We start from the raw sequence: 22,568 nt of genomic DNA on the forward strand, positions 1-22,568 counted from the left end.
GACCGTCCATGTAAGTTTTAATTTCTGGATTTACTATTAATATATTTTTAATATAGAAACAGGATCTTGCTATACTGCCCATGCTGGTCTCAACTTTCTAGCTCAGTGATCTATTCCATTGTTCTACATGTCTGTCTTTATGGCAGTTCCACATGGTTTTAATTTCTGTAGCTTTGCAATAAATTCCGAAGTCTAGAAGTATAAGAATTTTATATTATTGCTATATATTATTAGCCCTTTTATTATTATATAATAGCCCTTTTCTTTTATATATCACTGTATCGTATTATCATTATGATTTTTATATTATCATTATACAATGTTCGTCTTTTTTTTTTTTTTTGCAGCTATGTCTAGCCTACTATTGAGTCTATCAAAGGTATTCTTTATTTCTGTTGTAGGGTTTTTGATCTCTAGCATTTTTTTTTTTTTTTAGTCCTTTCTCAGAATTTCTGTCTCTCTGTTTATATTACCCATCTGTTCTTACATGTTATCTACTTAATCCTTTAAAGCCCTTAGCATATTGTTTTAAATTCCTGATCTGATAATTCCAACATTGCTGCCATTTCTGAGTCTAGCTCTGATCGCTTTTTCTCTTCAAATTGTGCTTTATGCCTTTTAGTGTGCTCTATGATTTTTATCTTAATAGCTAAATATGGTATACTGGGTAAAAAGTATTTTAACAGCCCCCCTTTTTCCCTTGGCTGTGGGATTATTTGGTTACTATGAATCCTTAAATGGCTTCTAGAATTCTCACAGTGTTTCATACCATATTGTGTTGTTAGTTGGTTTTTGCATTTGGGAGCTAGGGGCTAGAGCTTCTTTGTATAGCATCTTACAGACATCATCATCATCATCATGGTAGTTTTGATGTCTAATGATTAATATTGTTGAATATCTTTTCTTGTGTTATTGTCTATTTCTATATGTTCCTTGGAGAAGTGTTTATATTGATTCTTAGCTAATTTTTAATTGTGCAATTTTCCTTTTTTGTTATTGAGTTGTAAGGGTTCTTTGTATATTCCAGATACAAATTTCTATCTATGTATCATTTACAAAAATTTCTCTCATTCAGTGGGTTGTATTTTCACTTTCTTAGTGGTTTTATGTATAACACAAAATTTTTTTATTTTGATGAAATACAATTTATTTTTTCTTTTGTCACTTGAAATTAAGAAAGCTTTGTCTGACTCAAGGTCACTAAGATTTACTCCTCTTTACTCTTAATAGTTTTATCATTTTGCTTGTACAGTTTATCGTTTTGCTTGTACATTTGCTCTGTGATTTATTTTAAGTAAATTTGTTGTGTGTGGTTTAAGAAAGGGGTCCAAATTCAGTCTTTTATATGTGACGGGTACTAAATTCTTGATCAAAGAATAAAGGTAGTCCATTGACAAAAGGATTTTTAGCAAATAGTAGTGAAACAGCTGAGTATCAGAAAAAAAGCTTTGACCCTTTCCTCACACCATACTAAAAAATGAAGTCAAGGTGAGTTATAGATCTCAATAAGAAAGCTAAAACCTTAAAGCTGTCATAAGAAAATAGAGAAAAATCCCTTTATTTTCTTGAAGAAAGATCACAAATAACTGTAACCATAAGAACAAATTAATGAGTTTAATTTTATCAAAATTGAAAACTAATGCTTATTAAAGGCCAACCTTAAAAAAATAAAGTGATAAGTTGTAACCTGGTAAAAAATATTTGCATTTTGTTTATCAGAAAAAGATGTAGTATTAAGTACAAAATAATTCTAGAAATTGATAATAAAAAGACAAATGGACAAAAGAATGGAGCAGAAACTTCACAATCCTCCAATGAATGCATGAAAAGATTCATTATCATTTGTGATCAGGGAAACACAAATTTTAAAATGATACCACATCACATGCACTATGGTGTCTGAAATTAAAAATGCAGACAACAGCAGATATTGGTGAGATTCCGGAGTAACTGAAAGTCTCGTCCATAGCTAATTGGAGTGTAAAATGATTTGGAAAACTGCTTGGCACTTTCTCAGCCAGTTGAATTTGCTTCTACGCTATGACTTAGCAATTCCATTTCTAAATATTTACCCTAGGAAAATTAAATTATAGGTATGCTGTAAAACTTCTAAAGGAATGTTTATAGAAACTGATTTGTAATATCTAAATCTTGAAAACAATTTGAGTGCCATTTGATCAACAGAAAGTAGATAAATAAATTGTGGTATATTCATAAAATGGAATACTATTTAGCATGAAAAGAATTAACTAATGCACACAAAAACATAGATAAATTCTTAATAAATATGTTAAATGAAAGAAGACAAAATATTGCAGACTTAAAGTTGTATTGTTTTTTAATAAGTTTAAAATAGATGAAACAACCCATGGTATTTCCAATCAGAAGAATGGTAGGCTATAGGAATGGGTGCAGATTGGCTCGAGTCCCAAAATGTTTCTGGTATTATAGAAATAATCTTCATCCTAACTGGGTTAGTTGTAACAGAAATTTATAAATTTTTCAAATGTTAATCAATTGTATACTTAAAATTTATGCATTTTATTCATGTAAATTTTATCTAAAATAAAACCTCTAGAAAACAATAGTTTGGCTTCAGAGGAGTGGTTAAAACGAAACAGTTCCCTGTTTACTTTAAATATTTGTATTTTGTTTTGCTTTTTCTTCTATCTTCATTCTTCTGGTTTTAGGACACACACACACACACACACACACACACACACACACACACACACACACACGAACATTTTTTTTAAAACTCCTGGTGATTTTCATTGGCAGTCAGTATTGGGAACTACTAGAAGAAAGGAGGAATTGGAGGGACTTGAGACAGTACTTAACACTTGCCAGTTGATGAGAAATTTAGAAGATGAATCAAAGATTTTACAATGGAGATAGAGGAGAAAGCATGTTGAAGGAATAGGACTTGTTCTGATTATAGGGTAAAGATATCAGGGAGCTCAAGATGATTTTCAAGTTTAGCAGCGGTGTTTGGGTAAATGCTATTTGTAAACAGGATATATAGCAAGGCAATAAATATATTGCCTCCTGTGTTTTAGATACTTTGTTGGTTATTGAGTAGTGAATAGATACTGTGGGCTCTACCCAGTTTATACGTAGAAGTAGGTATTTTTGATGTTGTCATGTGAAAAGATGATGTTAATTTTATAGAAAAAGTATGCATATTTTTATATGCAAACATATTACATAGCTATAATAAGACCTTTCTTCCATTGATAATTAAAAAAACAGACATACTTTGTAGGCATTGCACTTCCAGGTCACTGTAATAAAGCATATATCACAATAAAGCAAATTGCATGAATTTTTTTATTTCCCAGTGCAAATAAAAGTTATGTTTACCCTATATTGCAGTATTTTAAGTGTATAGCGGCATTGTGTCTGAAAGAACAACAAGCATACCTTAATTAACACATATTTTTGTGCTAAAAACTGCCAACAGTCCTCTGTGCCTTCAGCTAGTTGTAATCTTTTTGCTAGTGGAGGGTCTTGCCTCAAGTGGTGGTTGTGGTAGTTTCTTAAAAAAGACTACAGTGAAGTTTGCTACATTCATCATCTCTCTTTTTCACAAAATATTTATCTGTACATTTCTCTACAGTAGAATGTCTTTCAAAATTAGAGTCAATCATCTCAAATTTTGCCACTGCTTTATTAACTAAGCTTATGGAATATTCTAAATCCTCTTTTGTCACTTCAACGATGTTCACAGCATCTTCACCAAGAGTAGATTCCATCTCAACAAACCACTTTCTTTACTTATTCTCAAGAAGCAATTCCTCATCTGTTCAAGTTTTATCATGATATTGCAACAATGCAGTCACATCTTCAGGCTCCACTTCTAATTCTAGTTCTTTTGTTGTTTCTGCCACATCTGTAATTACTTCCTCCAATGAAGTCTTGAACCTGTCAAAGTCATCCCTGAATAGTTGGCATCAACTTCCTTCAAATTCCTGTTAAGTTTGATATTTTGACATCCCATGGTTCATTAATGCACTTACTAGCATCTAAAATGATTAATTCTTTTTTTCTTATTTTGGATTGGAGGGTGTTGCATTCTTTCACCTAGACTGGTGTGCAGTGGCACGATCTTGGCTCACCGCAGCCTTCTCCTCCTGGGCTCAGATGATACTTCTGCCTCAACCTCTTAAATAGCAGGGACTACAGGTGAGCATCACCACACCTGTCTTTTAATTTTTGTATAGACAAGGTCTTGATATTTTGCCTAGGCTAGTCTCAAACTCCTGGGCTTAAGCAGTTCTCTGTCTCGGCCTCCCAAATTGCTGGGGTTACAAGTGTGAGCCATGGTGCCTAGCCCAAAATGACGAATTATTTTCAGAAGGTTTTCAATTTGCTTTACCCAGATCCATCGGAGGCATCACTATCTATGGTAGCTATAGCCTTACAAAATGTAGTTCTTTGATCCATGGTCTACAGAATGAGTATTTTGTTAGCAGGCATGAAACCTTCATCTCCTTGTACATCCCCAAGAGAACTCTTGAGGGTGACTAGGTCCATTGTCAATGAGTAGTAATATTAAAAAACAACAACGATGACAAAAAGCTTTTTCTGAGCAGTAATTCTCAACAGTGGGCTTAAAATACTTAGTAAACCATGTTGTAAGTCGATGTGCTATCATCCAGGATTAACACTTAAGGGCTATAGGATTATCCGAATGGTCTGTGAGCACTGGCTTCAGTTAACTTAGAGTCACTAGCTCTGTTAGCCCCTAGCAAGACCTATGCTTTGAAACTTCAATGTCAGGCATTGATTTCTCTAGCAATAAAGTCCTGGATGGCATCTTTTTCTAATAGAAGCTGTTTCTTTCACATTGAAAATCTGTTGTTTGGTGTAGCCACCTTCATCCATAATCTTAGCTAGATCTGGACAACTTTGCTACAGCTTCTACATGAGCACTTGCTCCACCTTGCACTGTTAAAATCTTATGGAAGCCACTTCTTTTCTTAAACCTCATGAGCTAACCTCTGCTAGCTTCCAACTTTTCTCCTGTAGCTTTCTTGCCTCTCTCAGCCTTTCTAGAATTGAGGAGAGTTAGAGCCTCATTCTAGGTTAGATTTTAACTTAAGGGAATGTTGTGGCCGGTTTGATCTTTTATCTAGACCACTAAAACCTTCTTCATTTATCAATAAGGCTGTTTTGCTTTCTTATCATTCCCATGTTCACTAGAGTAGCACTTTTACTTTTCTTCAAGAGCTCTTCCTTTGCATTCGCAACTTGATTTACTATTAAGTACAAGAGGCCTAGTTTTTGACTTGTCAACCAAATTTTTAAAGGCTTCCAGCATTACTTCCTCACTAAACGTAGTCACTTCTAACTTTTGATTTTACGTGGAGATGTGCTACTCTTCTTTTCACTTAAACACTTAGAAGCCATTGTAGGGTAATTAATTGGCCTAATTTCAATATTGTTGAGTCTCAAGTACTAAGGAGGCCGGAGGAGAGGGAAAGAGACAGGGGAACAGCAGTTAGAACACACATAACATTTATTGATTAACTCACATTCTTATATGGTTGCAGCTGATGATGCTCCCAAATACATCAAAGATCACAGGTCACAGATCACCATAACAGATATAATAGTAATGAAAAGGTTATACTACAGTTATGCACTGCATAATGATATTTTAATCAACAACAGACCACATGTGTGATGGTGATTTCATGAAGTTATAATGCTGAAAAATTTCTACTGCCTACTGATTTTGCAGCTATTCTAATATCAGAGCTCAGTGCATTACTCATGTGATTGTGTAAACATACATATGCTGCCTCTCATAAAAGTATAGTACAAACAAATAGGTATAGTATATAATACTTAATGATAATAAGTAACTATGTTACTGGTTTAGGTATTGACTATACTTTATCATTATTTTAGAGTAGATGTTGTGTGTTTGTGTGTATGTATTATGTGTATACACACACACACACATACACACACTTATATATAAAGCTAACTACAAAAGCCTCAGGCAGGTCCTTCAGGAGATATTCCAGAAGACATTGTTATCATAGAAGATGACAGCTTCATGTATGTTATTGTCCCTTCCAGTGGGACAAGATGTGGAAGTGGAATACAGTGGCACTGATTATCCTGATCCTGTATAAGCTAGACCAATATGTGTGTTTTTATCTTACTTTTTAACAAAAAAACCTAAAAAGTAAAAAAAAAAAGAAAAATCCTTAAAATAGAAAAAAGTTCATAGTATGAGGACATAAGAAAATATTTTTGTACATTTTTAATGTGTTTATGTTTCTAGCTGTTTATTAAAGCGTAGTCAAAAAGTTAAAAAAAATTTAAAAGTTTATGAAATTAAAAAGTTTCAGCTAGCTATGGTTAATTTATTATTGAAGAAAGAAAACATTTAAAAATAAACGTAGTGTCCCCTAAGTATACAGTCTTAGTTTATACTCTACAGTAGCATACAGTAATGTCCTTGGCCTTCATAGTCATGCAGCACTCACTGACTCAACCAGAGCAACTTTCAGACCTTAGGCTCCATTCACAGTAAGTATCCTATGCAAATTTTCCATTTTTAACTTCTAACAATATTTTTACTGTACCTTTTCTATGTTTACATAAATTTAGATGAAGAATTACTTAACGTTGTGTTACACTTGCCTACAGTACTCAGTAACATGCAGGTCAGTTTTATAGCCTAGGAGTATTAGGTTCTGTTGTATAGCCTAGGTGTGTCGCAGGCTATATGATGTAGGTTTGTGTAAGTATATTTGCGCACTTCTCAGAACTTGTCCCTGCTGTTAAGCAATGCATAATTTTATTGCAAGAATTACCAAAGTGTGGCAAAGGGACACCAAGTGAGCACATAGTGTTGAAAAACATGATGCCAGTAGACTTGCTCAACATGAGGTTGCCTCAAACTTTCAATTCATAAAAAAATGCTAGTCCTGCTAGTTTATTCTGATCTATGCACTACTTTAAAAATTATCTATTTCTTTAATTGTTCAAAGTTCTAGTTTTGTTTTGTTTTTTGAGTCAGGTTATTCACAAAGTTCTAGTTTTAAATTATCATCATTAACTTTTCCTGTAGTTCTAGTTGTTTCCATTCCTTTTGCTGTTGTACATATCTGTGTACAGTAAAAATTTTGTTTATAAATGTAATTATACTGCTTGATTTTGAATCCTACTTTTACTGGTTGTGTGCCTTTGGAGAAGTTATGTATTTTTTTTTTTAATCTACTTCTCTCCAAATGGGATAATAATATCATATTCATAAAGTTCACATGAGGATTAAATGATTCATTACATGCAAATACTTGCAACAGTCATGGCACATACTAATTTCTTACTGCGGTTGATAGACTATCATTAACAATATGTGTGTGAAGCTTTATCTAAAATAAATGCAAATTGTGGTTTTTTTAAAAAGAAATAGCTTTTTATAAGTACAGCTCACTTGATAATCTCAAGTAGTATTATAAGAATTTTAATAGCATAGCATATTAAATAAATACTTGTATATATCTTGGTACTTTCTTTGATAATTTCCATGTTACCAGTCATTTTACTTTGCAGTTTAAAATGTTTAGTAATTTTTTCTAAATAATTTAATAGTTTAAAATATGAATATAAATTACTCTCTATTATTAAATCCCTAGTTATTTATTTTTATGTGATATTTTGGGAATATTTATATCTAGTTAAAATATATATATGTATATACTGGGAGGCCAAGATGGGAGAATTGCTTGAGGCCAGGAGTTTGAGACCATCCTGGACAGCATAGTGAGACTCTGTCTATATATGCAATTAAAACATTAGCCAGGCATGGTGTTGCACAACTGTAGTCCAAGCTACTCAGGAGGCTGAGCTGGGAGGATCACTCAGGCCCAGGAATTTGATGCTGCAGTGAGCCATGATCATGCCACTACACTTTTGCCTGGGTAACCAGAGAGGGACCCTGTCTCAAAAAACAAACAAAAAAAGTGTGTGTGTCTGTGTGTGTGTTTGTGTGTGTGTGTGTGTGTGTAAAAACATGTAGAAATATAATTATCTGGCATATTGTCTGGTGAGTACTGGTATATTGCCTTGTAGATGCTCAATGATTGTTTATTGAGTAATCTAGTTGTGTGTATATATATATATAAAATGTGTATACACACACACACACACACACACACACACCCCTACACCATCTGCAGTGTATGTGGTTTTAGAGATTTATTCACATAATGTTTTTCTTTTTTTTGTTTGGTATTTGTAAATCTGTTACTCTTGTGTAAATATTTATTTAAACCACATTGTTAATATTTTACCAATGTTTGAATAAACAAGTTGTCTTTTCACACTTAAAAGGTCCTTTATTCCAAATTGTTGCAATGTGGAGAAAGCATTGTAATTATTATTTTAAAATCTAATATAAACTGATTTAAAAATTTCTTCTAAAAGAAAAGGAATAAAAACTTGTCTATATAATGGCAAATTCTTCCAAATATCTGCAGTTCCAGGCACATAATTCACATTGACACCAAAGTTTGTTTTTTGTTTTTACTGGAATAGTCTAATATTATTTTTGTATGCAGAGGTAACAGTTATATAGCATCCAAATGGGAAGATGTTTGATTGTAATATATTCAAGGTGATTTGTGCCTAAAAGCAGATTGTCAGGAGGAAAAACAGCAGATGTTAAAAACTTAGACAATAGTATGGAACTTTTTGTTAAGGATTTAAGTCATGCTAATCTTTCAGAAAGTAAAGAAAACATAAAGCAGAACCATTAAAATCTATTATCTGCTTGATATAATCATTCATAATTCATATTGATCAATAAAAGGAAGTTATTCATCTAATAAATACTAACCAAATTTATTTTGTAAAAAATTGTGATGGATTTTTGTTTTGTTCACCTACATTGTAGAATTAGTTTTGTTTGCACTGGCAAATTTAATCCTTTTCTTTTTATCAAGAAGCTTAGAGAGACAGTATCATGAATCCCTTGATATTTTCATCCTGCCATAACAATTATCTATCTTTTTCAAAATCTGTATGCCCCACACATTTACTACTCCAATTATTTTTATGGTAATTCCAAACATAATATTATTTTTATCTGTAACTTTTACAGTGTATCTCTGAAATATGTAGACTCTTTTTAAATACATTGCCACAGTATCATCGCACAAAAATATTAACAACTATTTGATAATATTGTGAAATATCCGGTTTAATTTTCAAATTCCACTGCCTCATACATATCAAAATTCTACCTGTTTGTTTTCTCTGTATTTAAATAAGAATCACACATTGCAAATGATCAAATTGACTCTTAACACTTAATTTCTGGATTCCTCTCCATCTTTTGTCCCTTTTGGAATTTATTTTTTAAACACACCAAGTCAGTTTTCTTTTAGAGTTTTCTGATTTTTTCATTGCATCTTTGTAGTGTCATTTAATATGTTCATCTGTTCTTTTTTCTTCTATATATATATATGGCAATTTGATGTAGAGACTTGATCAGATTTAGATTCGTTTTTATTAGCAATACTACTTTATACGTTGTTTTGTCTTCTTTCATCTGGAAGCATCTGCCAGATTGTATTTCCTTCTATGTTATTAATAGATCTTACTGCCTAGATCTATTTATATATTAATTTTTTCAAAATTGTGATAGTCCAATTTTAACATTATCATTTTATTAACTAGGTGATTTCTATAAACAGAGTTAATATTTTTATTTGATTACTCTGTGGTAAAGTTTATATAAGAAAGTGGATAAAAGTTTACTAGTATTCTCCAACACTAACAATTAGTTTAAAATTGTTAAATTTTCATTATAAACCTGATAATTTAAGCATATTTCATATGTTCCAATGCATTGCAGTTACAGTCCAGATACATATCCCAAGACCTACAAACTTGGATTTTATTGCCCTTAGAGGAACTGATGATATGGCAGGTGGGAACTGAGTGAGACTCTTGCATATAACCAGACCATAAAAAACTGCCTCTTCAGTAAAAGAGAATCTGAAAACAAGTAGAAAACATATTGATTCAGAGAAGTGACAAAGAAGCTTTTTTCTGGCCAAGACTGAGCAGAGAGGGGGAAATTATCTTGCTAATTAAAGAGATAAAACTCCTTCATATGAGACTATAGACAACAAATTATATAACTGTCATGGTGGGAATCCACAGACAAAGGCATTAACATATAAATCTTCCTAGACAAGTAAAACTTAGGGTCACCCAGCAGAAGCAAATGGAAAATCAATCTGGCAATCCTTCCACACAGGTTAATATCCCAAAAATGAATGTCTGCTGAAGATGAGCAAAGTGAGAGTCTATATACCACATAAGAAAGCAATCCAACATGAAGAATAATTTAAAGAATTATAACACCAACAAATTGAGATAATAGGAAAACATGAAAGACTATAAAATATGTATATGTAAACAATTTAATAGATATAGAAAAAAGAACACTATGAAAAAAGTTGAATAGAATTGGAAAAGAATACAAGAAAATAGCTAGAAATGAAAATTATACTCTGTAGTTTTAGTTATAGTTTAGTTATATTCCATGCTTTAGTTCTAACTTTATAGCTCAGAATATAAAATTATATTCTGAAACTAAAAACTAAGCAAATAGAGAAAGAGTAGACACAGCTGAAGATAGAATCAGGAGTCTTGATTCACTAGTGATAGATACTTAGAATTGATGCACACATAAAGAGAAAGATATGAGAAATTAATAATTATGAAAGAAATACTGAGATTTAGATCTAATATGATCAATGTACATTCAAACTAGGAGCGAGGTAATATTCTGAGAGATGAGAGCTGTGAATTTTCCAGTTTTGAGAAGGACAGAGTATCAAAAAGATAGAAATAAATCTACTTCTAAAGATATTGCTGTAGAACTGTAGAACATCAAAGTTAAACAGAGGATATGAAAGCAACCATTGAGAAAAGACAGATCAACCTACAGAAGAATTACTATTGGAAAAATAGTGACATCACTTTAGCAACAATAGATGCCAGACTTCAATGGGATAATATCCTTGAAATGGCAAGGAAATTGCATTTATCATAGCAGTTCTACTTAGTAAAGAGTGTGAAAATAAAATAATCACTTTTCAGGCATAGACTGAGTGTCTCACTAAATTTAAAACTATACCTCTGAAAAAAAGCAATTAAGCCCAGGAGAAAAACTCAGGTAGTTTGATTGGGGATTTCTACTGATTCTTCTAGGAATGTGTTATTTTATATAAAACGTCCCAGAGAACAAAATAAAAAGACTGTGAGTCAAGTCCAACCTTGGCAACAGAATGGAGAGCCCAAGAAAATAAAAATTCAGGTCATTCTTGCATAAGATATACTAGCAAACTAAAATAAGATATTTATAAACCAAATTAAGGTGTCTATTTTTCATACACATATATACAAATGGAGATGACCAGTGTAATATATGTGATAATCAATTAGGGATCATCACAGTAATCAAATGATTATTATGTGTTAGAAAATTGAGATGATTTGCCATATTAACACAACACATTTGAGAAAAGAATTCAATAAAATTCAAAACTCTCATAACTTTTACAGAAGGGGAGTGGGACTTTTTAGCAAACTATGAATAACATAATTTCTCTAATGTGATCAGAATATTTACCAAAATGCATCTTAATAATTATATGTTAGAAACATTCCTTTTAAGTTCAGGAACAAGAGTACAAGAAGGAACACTACTACAATAAAAATTTTCTTACTACCACCACAGCTACCATCCTCGTCTGAGCCACCTCTTCACTCTTCTGAACTACTAAGTAGCCTCCCAACTAGACTTCCTTAATATTTCCTTTCCCCCACTCCAATTCTATTCTTAAAATATCCTGAAGAGTGAATCAATATTAAAAATAAGACAAATCATGCTGCTTCTTTGTTCAAAACCTTCCAGCAAACTTCTATTTCACTTAGAGTGAAAGTCTTTGTAAAGACTATGAGCCTCTTCTGTCATCTCCCAGTGCTCTCCTTGCTTATTCATTCTTGTTACAGGATTCTCCCTGTTACTCAAACTTATCAGACAGACTTCCACCTCAGGGACATTGCACTTATTTTGCCTTCTACTTCAACCACTTTTTCTAAAGATGCAGAAAAAGATGCAGATACTGCTCTACCATCTTAGAGTCTTTATTCAAATATCTTTTTCTCAATTATGTCTTCCTTTTTGAAATTGCAAAGCATTTCCTTACCATTTCTTTTGATACTCCCTACACCTTTAACTTGGTTTTTTTTTTTTCCCAACATTTTTTCACCTTTGTCATATTGTATATTTCACTTACTGATTTTGTTTAGTCTTTTTTCCCCACCTGGAATCTCAATGGGAATAGAGATTTTTATCTAGTTTGTTAAATGCTGTATCTACCACCATCTACAACTGCCTGGCACAGAGAAATTGCTTAATAAATATTGGTTGAATAAAAATGCACTTCAGAATAGAGATTCCTCAGGGAGAAAAAAATGGCAAGATATAAGGAAGGAGAAGTTTATTACATTGTTTTAATTTTTTTAATTCTGAAAGAATTGCAGCAGATTTTTTTACATTTGGTAATATTTGTGATAAGTACAGTAGTAGTAGTTTCTATTATTTCCTGTCTCTTCTGTACATGTACAGTTGAATCCCTTTACTTCAAAATAAGTTTCAAAATTAAAGAGTTTAATCAAAGAAAAAATAAACCAGAAGAAATTATATATAAATATGCAATTGTGGGGAAGACTATGTAAGGATTTCCAAGGTTAGCCTCAAATGAAGAAATAATGTAGGATAAAATAGATCTAAATAAACTTTAAATATAGCTAAATATAAATCGCAAATGTGTATATCTGGCAAGAACATTCATATATATTTTTTACTGACTTCAAAGCTACTGTTTGGCTCAGCTTGTCCCAGATCAGTGTTAAATTTAAAGCTCATAAAGAAGTGAAAATAAATTTAGCATTTATTTCTTGAGAAGAATGAATGAATAATGTTTTTTTGTTTGCATCATGTAGATAGGAAAATCTCTATTCATGGGTCATTTCTAATGTACTTGGAATGAAATGATTAAGTGGTCAGACAACTTTTGTCCATGCTCCCTCCTTTCTCCACATATATCCCTGATGTTTCTTCTTTTGTAGGTTTTCTCATTTGTTCTTCTTTCTCCATTTGCAGCTTACAAAATCATGTACTCCAAACAAGCCCAATTCAGATGTCATCCCTTTGTTGAAACATTCTTTTTCTCCCTTAGCCTAAATGCTCTACCCTACATGTGAACTCTCATAGGTCATATTTAGTTATTACCTTTTAATAGTTATCATAATAGTTTTATATTAAAGTTAATAAAAATGTAAAAGATTATACTAGTAGAGAATTTCTTTACTATGTTGTGACACCACTACGTGTTATTAATTTTCTTGGCTCATGATTTGTATCTTCACTGAGCACATTGTGTTTTGGTTGAATTGTGACCAAATATTTAAATTGTTACAGGCTAAAAAGGACAGAGACAAAGTTTAATATGTGGATCATATGTCTTCTCCAAAATTAAGACCAAATGATTCATGTCACAAAAGTTTTATATAATTTTTAAAATGTGATAGGTGAATAAATTTGTCACACACCACATGGTGGAATGGAAATGCAATTTAAAAGGATCTGCCACTGAATCAGTCAGCACTAGCTTCAACAAAGCTATCTGCTAAATAACATTAATATTAATTTGAAATGTCTTGGTTCTGTTATTTTTTAATTTAGAAATGTGTTTTAGTATTATAATTGTATTAGTATGCGTGAAGTAAGCATATTCAATTTTATATTTGTATATAAACATTATTATGCAATCTAAGCTAATATCAATAATTTGGTAAGTGTATTACTCAGAGTTGGGGAATATCAATGCAAACTGCTTAGTATTAAAGAGGTCAGAGGCAGAAGAAATCAACCTTAGAGTAGTAGGAAATGCCAATTTGGATTACAGCTACAACCTAATTATGTCATAATAACTAATAATTTTTGAATCATTATGACAACTAGCCATAAATAATCTAGAAAGAACTCTTTCCAGTTCCTAAATCAATATGTATACATACTGGTTTTTACTTAAGTATCCTAATTTAAAATGAGTAATTTAAGGAGTGATTTAACTTTTTACTGAAAGATAGGTTTAGTAATGTATTCCTTTAACCTGTCCCCCTATATTTCCACATTATCCTTATTTGCAGCATATCATTTTATAGCCTGTGCAATTATTATGTAAAATATTATATATATTCATACTGAGAGGCAAGATATTTAAATAATCTTTTGGACATAGATATTTCTATTATCCCGTTAATGTTTTTACATATAATTTCTCTTATATTCTCTTATGTTCTTTACTTCTATTCCAAGTGAAAATGGAAATCCCATAGACTTGTTATCACTTGTTTTAATCATAAGTAGGATTTAGTCAAAAAAGAAGAAATTAAAAAGCACTCAATTCTTTATGTTTCTCCAAGTCTCATGCAACTCTTCTGCTGTTTTTTCCCCTATAAAATTGTTCTTTTAGATATTTCTAAAACTCTGAAATATCTTTGAATGTATTTTTTTAAATGCCATATTATTTACATTAATTCATTGGCTTGGTGAAAAAAATGCTATAACTCCTTTACTTAATGGGATTCTTCCCCTGTGGCAGTGCAAACGGCTAGAGCAGGAGCTTCATCATCTGAAAGAGCAGAACCAGACTTCAGCAAACAACATGAGACATCTGACTGCTGAAAACAATCAAGAACGTGCTCTGAAGGTAAATCTCCGTTCCTTCTTGCAGGCAAATTAAGGTTGTAAGCCCTTGGTGCCAGCTTTCTGTGCTGCATATATCAGTTGTGTACATTTCAGCAGAACTGAGCTGTGGTGTTTGCCAACAACCCCTTCTTTAAACACAGATACAGCACCCTTCTGTTATGGTTTTATTTTGTTTCATGTATGTGTACATGAAAACAACATATTTTCTGAATTTTGAGTGGTGGTATATTAAAAACTTTTCGTAGATGCTCATGCTGTTTCTGTTTTTATGTTATTACCTTTTGTAGTTAATTAAAAGTGACCACACTAAAAGGAAAACAATTAAATCATGTGCCTTTGCTTTGCATCAATATTTATTATAATAATTTCAAAATGACTTGTGTATTAGTCACACACAGAACTGACACTCCGAAGAATATGTGAATATATTTGGGAATTGAAAAAATACTTAGAATATTGTAACAAAAGGGAAAGATAATAAAATTTAACTAGAACTTGAAGCACAATTCTGTCTTATTGTTATATGTATTCAGTAACTATGAAAAAGGACATTATTTTGATTCTACTAATTATATTTTTTTCTTCAGGTGCATGTGACTTTCCATTCTACTCTTTGTCTTTGTCCCAGTTCCATACTATAGTGCCTGCGATACAGGAGTGGTCACTACCCTCAGGGTACTTACATTCTCATTAACAGATTTTTAAAAAATTTGTCAGAAACAGAAAAGATTCATCATTGTTTTTATTGTACAGTAAGAAAAGATTAGCTACAAAGAGGACTGTATTGTATTTTGTTGTCTTAAATTTGGTTTTTGCTGCAGATCACAGGACTATCTTGGCATTAGCAGTGTAACTCACTAAAGCCAGGATCATCTACCAAAACTGAGGAAATGGTGACATTTTTAATATGGAAAATATTTTTAATCTGTCCAAGAAGTATAAGGTTTGGTAGAAGTCAGATTTTTCCACAAAATGTATTTGGCTTCATTTTGAAATTCTTAGTGGTAGGCTTATAATAATTTTGTTAGTGTTATTTAATGCACTGTCTCTTATTTTCTATTAAATTTATAGATAAGCAAGAACAATAAATGAATAGGGAAAAAATTATGAATTGCTGTGATTATTTTAAATTACCCCCAAGGAGTTTAGTATTTTAGGAAAATTATAATAATTTTTAAAATATAGACTTGCAAGATAAAAAAACAACATTGTTTGAAAGGCAGCTTCCCTAGTGTGTGCTAATTTATCATCAGTGTTAGAGAACAGATTTCTTGTGTTTGATGTGATATAGCTATCGCCATTTAAAGTGGAACCTGAAGTAAAAATTCCAGTTTGTTAAATATATAGTAATAACAAAATCTTTATTGTGGCATTTCTGGTTGTGTGTTTCTGTTAAATTTAATTAAATGGCAGCTGCTATATATGGAAAGAAACATGAACATTTCTAAGGAATTATTAAAATTAGAAGGAAATAAAGGGACCTGCAAGTTCAGACCAAAAACCAAACTTCCATAAAGTAGAAATCTCTATAAACTGTATAACAACAGTCCCCAACCTTTTTTGGCATCAGAGAGACCAGTTTCGTTGAAGGCAGTTTTTCCACAGATGGAGGGAAGGGATGATTCAAGCGCTGTATATGTATTATTTAATTTCTGTTATTATTAAATTGTAATATATAATGAAATATGTAGATAGCATCACCACCTTTGCTCCATCTCAGATTATGAGGCATTAGATTCTCATAAGGAGTATACAATCTAGATCCCTTGCATACACAGTTCACGGTAGAGTTCGTGCTCCTATGAGAATCTGATGCCCCCACTGATCTAACAGAAGGCGGAGCTTAGACAGTAATGCAGTTGATGGAGAGAGGTTGTAAATACAGATGAAGTTTCACTCACTCAACCCACCACTCACCTTCTGCTGTGCAGCACAGCTCCTAACAAGCCATGGACCAGTGCCAGTCTGTGGCCCCAGGGGTTAGGGATCTCTGCTGTAGATCATCTAATTTTTTCAAAATATATAAAGATAACTACATTTTTAATGCTGATAAATATACTATATTAAAATCTTATCCAATTGCTTTTTGTTTCTGCAAAAGTCTCAGATTTTTCTCTTGTCTTTTAATCCTTTATAAATTCATCCATTAACTAAGCTTAAATTCTTGGGAGAGTGAGGATGGGAGGAAGAACTATTTTTTTAAAAACTCTCTAATCAATGCAATCTTTAAGCCTTTCTGTACATTTAAACTCTTTTATTTATTTATTTATTTTTTTGAGTTGGAGTCTCACTCCGTCGCTGAGACTGGAGTGCAGTGGCCGCTCCCGGCCACCGTAGCCTCGACCTGCTGGGCTCCAGCGATACTTCTGCCTCAGCCTTCCAAGTAGCTAGAACTACAGGCGCGCGCTTCCACACCGGGCTAATTTTTTTTTTTTATTTATTGTGTAGATGAGGTCTCTCCAAGTTGCCCAGGCGGGTCTCGAACCTGCGGGCTCAGGCAATCCACCCACCTCAGCCTCCCAAAGCACCGGATTACAGGCTGAGCCACCGGCCCGGTTTAAACTCTTTTAAAAATGTGTCTTATGTAACAATTACTTTGAATTTTTTTTAGTTATTTTGTCATATTTGTTCATGAGAAATCCTAAATTTATTATGAAGACTAGATTCCTAGTAATACATTATTCTGAATCATTTTTCAGAAATTACTCTTAATTTGGTTTTATTTGGTGCATTTCATATCTTTAAGTTGCTATAAAAGTTATGAATAAATTAGTTTATCACCACGTTACTTGGTGAGTAAACACTTTGTCTCCTTTCTGAGCATCATGCTTACCTTTTACAACTCATTTATAAGTATTGTTTTGTGTTAACTGATTTTATATTTAATTAGTATCTAAATGAGTTTTAGGAACAATTTTTTTTTAATTTATTTATTATAAAGATGTGGGGTACAATTAAGAGTTAGGTATATAAACACCGATCATGCAGGTATCCTTGTTGATGAAGTGTGCTCCTCCCTCCCCTAGCAGTTTCTCCCTCAACTGCCAGTCCCACTCCTGCTTCCCTGACAGTTTTCCACTACTGCCAATCGCTTTCTTATAGCATTATAATTGTTCAAGGTCACCTTATAAGTGAGAACATATGGAACTCAGTTCTTTGTTTCTGTGATAAATCACTGAGTATGATCGACTCCAGATCCATCCAAGTTGCGGCAAAGTCTATATGTTTGTCCTTCTTTTGGCTACATAATATTCCATTGTGTATATGTACCACATTTTTTTTTTTATCCAGTTCAGCTTCAATAGGAACAGGGTTGGTTTCATGTTTTTGCTATTGTGAATAGAGCTGCAACAAACGTACGTGTGGAGGCATCTTTTTTGTAGAAACATTTGAGTTCCTCCAGGTATATTCCCATTAGGGGAATTGCTCAGTCATATGGAAGGTCAATCTCTAGTTCTTTCAGAAATCGCCACACTGTCTTCCAAAGAGGTTGTACTAGTCTGCATTCCTACTAGCAGTGTAAAAGCGTTCCTTTTTCTCCACATCCTCACCAGCATCTGTTGTTGTTTGTTTTATTAATGATGGCCATTCTCACAGGGGTTAGGTGGTATCTCAATGTGATTTTGATTTGCATTTCTCTGGTGATGAGTGAGGCTGAGCACTTTTATCATGTGTCTTTTGGCTGCCTGTATTTCTTCTTTTGAGACATGTCTATTCATGTCTTTTGTCCACTTTTTAAAGGGGCTGTTTGTTTTTTTCCTTTTGGCACATTTGAGTTCCTTGTAGATCCTAGGTCTCAGGCCTTTGTCAGATATACAGTTGGAAAATATTATTTCCCATTCTGTGGGCTGTCTTCCTGCTCTCTTAATGGTTTCTTTTGCTTTGCAGAAGCTCGTTAATTTGATGAGGTCCCACTTGTCTGTTTTATTCTTAAGGTATTGGCCTTTAGGGTTCTGAATACGAATTGGTTCCCAGTTTCAATTTCCATAAGGTTGTCTCCTGTGCTTTCTAAGATTCTTATAGTTTGAGGTTTTACATATAGGTCTTTGATCCATTTAGAGTTAATTTCTGTGTCTGGTGATAGGTAGGGGTCCTGTTTTAATCTTCTGCATGTGGTCAGCCAGTTAGTTTTCCTAGCACCATTTACTGAATAGGTTCTCCTCTCCCCAGCGGTTCTGTTGGAGGCTTTGTCAAAGATGAGTTGGTTGAGAAATTGAGGCTTTGCTTCTGGAATCTCTATCCTGTTCCATTGGCCTATATGCCTGTTCTTGAACCAATACCAGGCTGTTTTGATTACTGTAGCCTTATAGTAAAGTTTGAAGTCTGGAAGTTTCATACCTCCTTCTTTGTTTCTTTTTCTAAGGATTGTTTTGGCTATACGTGGTCATTTATGTTTCCATATGAATTTCTGTATTACCATTTCCAGGTCTGAGAAGAATGATGTTGGTATCTTAATGGGTACTGCGTTGAATCTGTAGATTGCCTTTGGTAGGATGGGCATCTTAACAATGTTGATTCTTCCTATTCATGAGCATGGAATATTTTTCCATTTGTTTGTCTTCTTGAATTTCTTTGAGCAGTGTTTTGTAATTCTCATTGTAAAGATCTTTCCCTTCTCTGGTTAGGAAGATGCCAAGGTATTTCATTTTTTTTGGTGGCTACTGTGAATGGGATTGTGCTTTTAATTTGGATCTCTGCCTGCTTGTTGTTTGTATATAAGAATGCAACTGACTTTTGCACATTTATTTTGTACCCAAGACTTTGCCAAAGTCCTTTATCAGTGCACGCAGGTTTTTGACAGATTTTATTGGATTTTCATGGTATAGGATCATATCATCAGCAAAGAAGGATAACTTGACTTCCTCTTCCTATTTTGATACCCCTGAAGCCCTAGCTAGGACTTCCAGCACAATGTTGAACAAGAGGGGTGATGGCAACCTTGTCTTGTTCCCATTTTTAGGGGAAATGTTTCTAGTCTCTGTCCATTTTTAGCAATATGTTAGCTGTGGGTTTGTCATAGATGGCACTTACTATTTTGAGCTATGGTCCTTCTATACCTAGGTGTTTGAGGGTTTTTATCAAGAAGGGATGCTACAAAAGCTTTTTCTGCATCTGAGATAATCATGTGGTTCGTGTTTTTACATCTGTTGATGTGTTTAATGACATTTATGGTCTTGCAAATGTTGAACCACCTCTGCATCCTGGGGATGAAGCCTACTTGGTCATGATGGATGATTTTTGAGACGTGTTTTTGGTCCGATTTGCTAGAATCTTGTTGAGGATTTTTGCATTTATGTTCATAAGGGATATTGGCCTGTAGTTCTCTTTTTTTGTTGGATCTCTACCTGGTTTGGGTATCAGTGTGATTTTAGCTTCATAAAATGCCTTGGGGAGAATTCCATCTTTCTCAATTGCCTGGAATACTTTCAGTAAGATTGGTATCAGCTCCTCCTTGTACGTTTTGTAGATTTCTGCTGGAAAGCCGTCCGGTTCAGGGCTTTTTTTGGTAGGTAGTTTTCGTATGACAGAGTCAATTTCCTGGGTTGTTATTAGTCTATTTAGATTCTCAATGTCTTCTTGTTTTTACCTGGGGAGGTTGTATGATGTCAGAAAGTCCTCCATTTCATCTAGGTCCTCAAGTTTATTTCCATATAGGTGTACATAGTAATCTCTGATAATCTTTTGTATTTCTTCCGGGTCAGTTGTGATTTGATCTTTTGTATTTCTGATTGTGTTTATTTGAACTTTTTCTCTCTTTTTCTTGGTCATTCTGGCTAGAGGCCCATCAATCTTATTAAATCTTTCAAAGAACCAGCTTTTTTTTTTTTTTTTTTGATGTTTTCTATAATATTTTTGTCTTCCATGTCCCATATTTGGGCTCTTATTTTTGTGATTTGGATTCTTCTGTTAAAGTTGGAGTTTTGGTGGTCTTCTCTTTCCAGCTCCCTTAGGTGATTTGTTAGGCTCTCGACTTGTGATCTTTCTATTTTCTTGATGTGTGCTCCTAGAGATATAAATTCCCCTCTGAGAACTGATTTCATGGCGTCCCAGAGGTTTTGGTAAGATGTTTCTTCATTTTCATTTTTTTACAAGAATTTTTCAGTTTCTTCTTTGATTTCAGTGTTGACCTGTTCATTGTTCAGCATCATGCTGTTTAGTGTTCATTTCTTTGTGGGCTTTGAGCAAATTTTGTTGGTTTTGATATTTATTTTTATTCCACTGTGGTCTGAGAATGTGCCTGGCAAAATTTCTATCTTATGGAACTTGTTTATACTTGATTTATGGCCAAGGATGTGATCAATCTTGGAGTATGTTCCATGTGGTGATGAGTAGAATCTATATTCTGTGGTTGTTGGGTACAATAATCTGTAGCTATCTACTAAGTCCATTTGGTCAAGTGTCAAGTTTAGGTTCTGGATCTCCTTGTTAATTTTTTTGCCTCGATGATTGATCTAGGGCTGTCAGTGGGGTATTTAAGTCCCCTGCTATAATAGTGTTAGAGTCAGTATCTTTTTTTAGCTTATTTAGTAGTTGCTTTATAAATGCTAGTGTTGGGTGCACATATGTTTAGGATGAATATTTCTTGTTGATGGATTGAACCTTTTATCATTATGTAGTGTCCCTTTGCATCTTTTAAAATTTTTGATAGCTTAAAGATTGCTTTGTCTGATATTAATATTGCAACTCTTGCCTTCTTTTGTGATCCATTTGCCTGGAAACTTGTTTTCCATCCTTTAACTTTGAGTCTGTGTCCTTCCTTTTTAGTGAGATGAGTCTCCTGGATGCAGCAAATAATGGGGTCATGATTTCTTATCCAGTCCGCCATTCTGTGTCTTTTCAGTGATGCATTTAGTCCATTCACATTCAGGCTGATTATTGAAATGTGATGGCTTATTCCTGTCATGAGGTTCTTATAAAGTGTTTTCTTTGTTTGCTTGTTTTCTTTTGGCTTTGGGGTTAGTGAATTCGTGTGTTTTCAAGTTTCTTGTTGTGCTGTATTCTCTGTTGATTCTGAGCTCTGCTGTTCTCTTGGGAAGTGTGTAGCATTTCTTTTTCTTTTTTTTCTTTTTTTTTCTGTGCTTAATACCTTTTTAAGTGTCTCCTGTAGAGTTGGTCTGGAAGTTGCATAATCTCTTAGGGGTTGGATGTCTTGGAAGAATTTTAATTCTCCATCACTGATGAAGCTGAGCTTGGCTGAATAGGAAATTCTTGGTTTAAATTGCTTAACTTTGAGGATTTTGAATATAGGGCTCCAGTCCCTTCTTGCTTGCAGTGTTTCTGCTGATGGGTCTGCTGCTATTCTGATTGGTTTTCCCGGGTAAGTAGTCTGACCTTTCTCTCTTGCTACCTTTAGTATTTTTTTGTATGCCTACTTTGTGTAGGTGAATTAGTGTGTTTCTAGGGGTTGGTCTTCTCATTAGATGTCTTGTGGGGGTTGTCTGTATCTCTTGTGCTTAGCTGGTCAATTTGGAACAATTTTTTTTTAATAGGGTTACTTTATCTAGAAACTTTCAGTGTGCCAATAATATTTCTAGTATTTTATTATAAATAAAAGTACTGTTATTAATATCATTTATAAATGTAAACTTCACTAAGTTAAAAATTTAAAAATTCATGCTTTATTTTATGAATTACATTGAAAATCCTAAAGAAAACATTTTTAGTGATATGTTTAGGGGGAAAAGATTCAAAGTTAATGGATATATATTACAAAGAACTTTCCAAAGTAATGATTATGGATATATAAGGA

At 33.2% G+C, this 22,568-nt stretch overlaps 1 protein-coding gene across 1 annotated transcript in view; it reads left to right on the forward strand.

The window, feature by feature from the left end:
* The window catches only part of MIPOL1 (mirror-image polydactyly 1), a 131,587-nt gene that overhangs the window by 88,243 nt on the left and 20,776 nt on the right, over positions 1 to 22,568 (forward strand). The window contains exon 9 of the mRNA XM_021710627.1: positions 14,712 to 14,819. Within this exon, the coding sequence (XP_021566302.1) occupies positions 14,712 to 14,819 (108 nt within the window). The remainder of the gene's footprint in view (positions 1 to 14,711; positions 14,820 to 22,568) is intronic.

The sequence above is a fragment of the Carlito syrichta genome, unplaced genomic scaffold, assembly GCF_000164805.1.
Source record: "Carlito syrichta isolate Samal-C Ts95f unplaced genomic scaffold, Tarsius_syrichta-2.0.1 Scaffold295487, whole genome shotgun sequence".
NCBI lineage: Eukaryota > Metazoa > Chordata > Mammalia > Primates > Tarsiidae > Carlito > Carlito syrichta.